The following is a 3,919-nucleotide window of genomic DNA, read 5'->3' on the forward strand; positions in this document are numbered from 1 at the left end:
CCGCCTCCTGGAATGGCACACGGCTGTCACTGTCATGGAGCTGAACTTCTCCAAGGCTGGGACTGGTTTGATGAGATATGGGACAATCTACCGGCCCAGCTCCTGGAATGGGCCGCTTCTGGGGGAGTTTCGAAGGAGGGACTGGGAGGGGAGTTCAGAACGAGTCACCCCGCAATGTGCCCCTGTGGTTCGTGGATTGTTTTGAGCTAACGGCAACTTTAGCTGCGGGCTCGAGAGAATCTTCTGTCCCCTGCTTAACTCCTAGAAGGACTTGAACAAGGGGCTGTGCCCCAAATGAAAAATCATCCGAGACCGTCTCTTCTGACGTGGGGGCAGGGCAAACTTCGTTTACTAAACAGTTGCCCTTCTCAGCTGCCAGTGGCCCTCTGCGGCACCCCCCGCACCTTGCCTGTCCCCAGCCACGTTCCCTCCCTGTCTCTGAGCCTCTCCGGCACGTGAGTCTCCTTCATCGTTCTAAATAAATGTCTGCTTTCACACCTAACTCTGATTTTGTAAATTGTATGATTTTTCTTAACGAGGGCCACCAAGGCTTCAGGCCGTACAGAGCCAGAGCCCGCCCTGCCTGGGCCTGGGCCAGGGCCTGGGCCTGGGCCGAACAGGCAGGGAGTCAGAGTGGCCGGCAGAGGGACGCTTCAGGCTCCTAACACATTGACCTGAGAGGGACAGTTTCCCCCAGGACAGCAGGTCCCCCTGGAACCTAGCTTAGGCCATAAAAACGTGAACTTGTGAGCTTGTGGGACCACGTTCAGGAAGGAGGTCCAGGCTGGAGGCACAGATGCCACGTTGCAGTGATCGAGAAGCCGCGGATGTCACCCGACCAACAAGACTCAGCTGTCAGGACCACCCGCAGCCTCCCAGGCCGCCTGGCACCTTTGTCGTCCTGGGCCCGGAGCCCTGCTCGCCCCGCCGTGCCCGTGAGGAGTGAGGCTTGCGAGGGCCCCTCAGGCTCGTGGCCCCCGAGTTGACGCCCGAGGCCTCTGAGCTCCTCGTCTTCTGATGCAGGCTGAGCTTATCGGCGGTTTTAGGATTCACGATGTCCCTTGATCTGTGACATCTTCGATGAACTCAGGGAAGGGACAGGCCAAGGGGTGTCCCTAGCTGCCACCGTCCCTGCCCTCCCCTCGCTGTCCCGACCTTTGGCAGGATTTGGACTTGTGGCCGTGCCCCCTGCGGGCCACCGTTTACTGGCAGGCACAGAAATGCTCTCAACGGCGACAGTCCAAACAGCTGCACTGTGGCTGGGACCACCTCCCTCACCACCTCTCACGCCAGAGCTGCTCAGCAGTGCGGCCGGTCAATCATTAACGTGGTGGCAGCGCGGGTGGGCAGGGCAGGACGCCAGTCCCCAAGCACCCCCAGGCTCGTGGCAGTCAGGGGCTCCCCTGGCCCCAGGCCTGGCACCTGAGCCTGTCCCCGCCTTGCTCCTTCCCTGGCCGTGGAGCCACCCTCGTCCTTAGACACAGGAAAATGAACACGACCTGTGTGTGTCCCTCAGGGTCAGGGGTCACGAAGCCCTGGCACCCCATTCCCTGGCTGCTTCTCTTCTAGGGCGACGGCAGGGACCAGATCTCAGGTCTTGTCCTCCTTCGTGCCCCGAGGCGTAACCCCTGGGCTCTCTGAAGCCCCCCTGAAGTGGGGAAGGGTCTGACAGTGGGGTCAGGTCACGAGAGGGCTGGTGCTGAGCAGCTGCCATGCTCCCCGTGGATAAGCAGCCCCCGTGCCCGGAAGGGGGCGCTTTCTCCAAGACACCAGAGCTTAGGAGACCAGCGGCCCCTCTAGCTGGGACAGGTGTGCTGTGCAGAGCTTGCCGATTGGGCCCCCCACCTCCCCAGGCCGATGCCGGCTTCAGGGCTGACCTCACCTTCATGGGGCCTGATGACCCCCATGCCCTGTGACGACGGCTCCTTAAGCACGTGCCCCTACAGGTTTAACGTCAGCCCCCCTCTGGCTTTCGAGGGTCGAGCTGAGGACCAGGCATGTGCCAACCTGAGGACTGTCCAAGTGGGAGGGCCGAGGGCACAGCTGCAGAGGACAGGCTCCTGGCAGCCCAGGGGGCGACAACTAGTGGGCATGTGGACAACCCCGCCCCAAATGCACAAGACCCTCCAGGACAGAGCTCTACGCGGGGCTGATTCCCAGGGCCCAGCACAAACTGGCCTCGAGAATGTCCGCGAACTGCCCACTGGGTGCCCCCGATGGAGTAACAGGGACACAAGACTGAGAAGCAGCTGCCGAGGGCGTTTGAGCAGCTGCTTCGGTGGAGGAGGGCGGTCGGGAGAGGTGGGACAGACGGGAGCGGAAGTGGCCCAAGGACCGGCCAGAGCAAAGGAGACCGTCAGATCTGGGTGTGGGGGATGGGGGGGGCAGGGGACGGAGATGCCCCTGGAAGGGGAGCCGGGAGAGGGTCCAAGTGTGAGCACCCAGGGTCGGCCAGCATTGGGGCTGCCCCAGGTGTGAACGGCAGCAGGGAGGGGTGGCCGGCAGTGGAGGGAGCCGGGAGGAAGAAGGTAGAGAAGGACCAGTGCCCACAGGAAGCCGGACTCTCTAGGAACAGTGACTTAGTGGACAGCAGGAGAGGGGCTCAGGAATGGGGGCTACAGGAGTCTTGGAGGGCAGGACATGCACCCGCCCTCCCGAATGGGGGCTTCCTGGGCGCTCAGAGCAGCAGTGGTCTGCTCACCCCTGCGGGGCCTCAGGCACCCCACACTGGGTCCCCGTCGAAGGTGCTCCGCCATGCAGGGGGCACACCTGCCCAGGCGGCTGGCGGAGCTGGGTGCCCTGGCCAGACCCCCACCCACCCCCAGCAGTCACTCCTGCTGACTCCAATCATGCCACTGGCCGAACTCCGCAAAGGCACCTCCTGCAGTGGACACGTCCCCAGAAGTGTCAGACGCCCTAAGTGCCTTAAGGGGCCCAGGGCACTTAGAACGGTGGGGAATGCGTGGTGGGGGTCACATTACAGCCACTCAGCAGCCCTAGTGAGGGGCCTCACAGCCCCTAAGCACCTGCCTGCGGGCATGTTTGCCCAGGAACAGGGTCGGACAGACGCCCCGGGGCCTCCAGACCCCACGACCCTCTGACGGTACCGCCAAGGTCCAGGTGCGTCCTGCCACGTCCTCTCCCTCAGTCCAGGAGCACGCACCTCGGCACGCAGGGCTCGGGGTGCGGGACCCGCGGCCTCGCGAGGCCGCCCCCACCCCACCGCCCCGGGGCCGCCCCCGCCCCGAGCCGTCGCGACTCACCGCCCTGCTCGCTGCGCATGCCGATGGTGCCGCCGGTGTAGATGGCCAGGAGCCGCCGCTCGGGCCCCGTTGCGCGTGACATGCCAGCCAGGGGACCAGGGAGGACTTGGGGGACGGGCACTGTAAGGGCTGCGGGGAACCGGAGGTGACGGCGGAAGACTGCAGGGGACCCCAGGGGACTTCGAAGAGCCGTGGGCACCGTGGGACTGGGGAGAGGTAGTGGAGGGCGGAGGGCAGCCCTGGGGGGCGGGGCGGGGCGGGGCCTGTCCGGGGCGGGGCCTGTGTGGGCGGGGCCTGTCCGGGGCGGGGCCTGCGGGGGGTGGGAGTCCACCCGCGCGGGGGAGCCGGATACCCTCCCGGGGGCGGGGCCTGGGCCTCCCTGGCGACTTTCTGCTCTGGCAGTGGCCCTGGGTGTATCTGTGACAAGGGCGCATAGGCGACGTGCCCACAGACAGAGGTGCTAGGGGACCCCCACGCGCAGAGGGGCCGCCCTCCCGTCCCAGGCAGCCCCACAGACCGCGGTGTTCCACGCCCTCAGCGTCCACTCCTTGGGGTGGCCTGGGACCCGCAGAGACCCCAGCCCGCCCCTCACACCCCATCGAGGAGAAGGGCCCGAGGGGACTCCTCCAGGGCAAGAGCCCAGAGGGAAGGGAGAC

At 65.5% G+C, this 3,919-nt stretch overlaps 1 protein-coding gene across 1 annotated transcript in view; it reads right to left on the minus strand.

The window, feature by feature from the left end:
- The window catches only part of ASPG (asparaginase), a 28,693-nt gene extending 25,348 nt beyond the window's left edge, over positions 1–3,345 (minus strand). Inside the window, exon 1 of the mRNA XM_011378504.1 lies at positions 3,264–3,345. Coding sequence (XP_011376806.1) covers positions 3,264–3,345 — 82 coding nt within the window. The remainder of the gene's footprint in view (positions 1–3,263) is intronic.
- Between the last annotated feature and the right edge of the window lie 574 nt (positions 3,346–3,919).

This window comes from Pteropus vampyrus, unplaced genomic scaffold (genome assembly GCF_000151845.1).
Source record: "Pteropus vampyrus isolate Shadow unplaced genomic scaffold, Pvam_2.0 Scaffold341, whole genome shotgun sequence".
NCBI classification, from domain to species: Eukaryota; Metazoa; Chordata; class Mammalia; order Chiroptera; family Pteropodidae; genus Pteropus; species Pteropus vampyrus.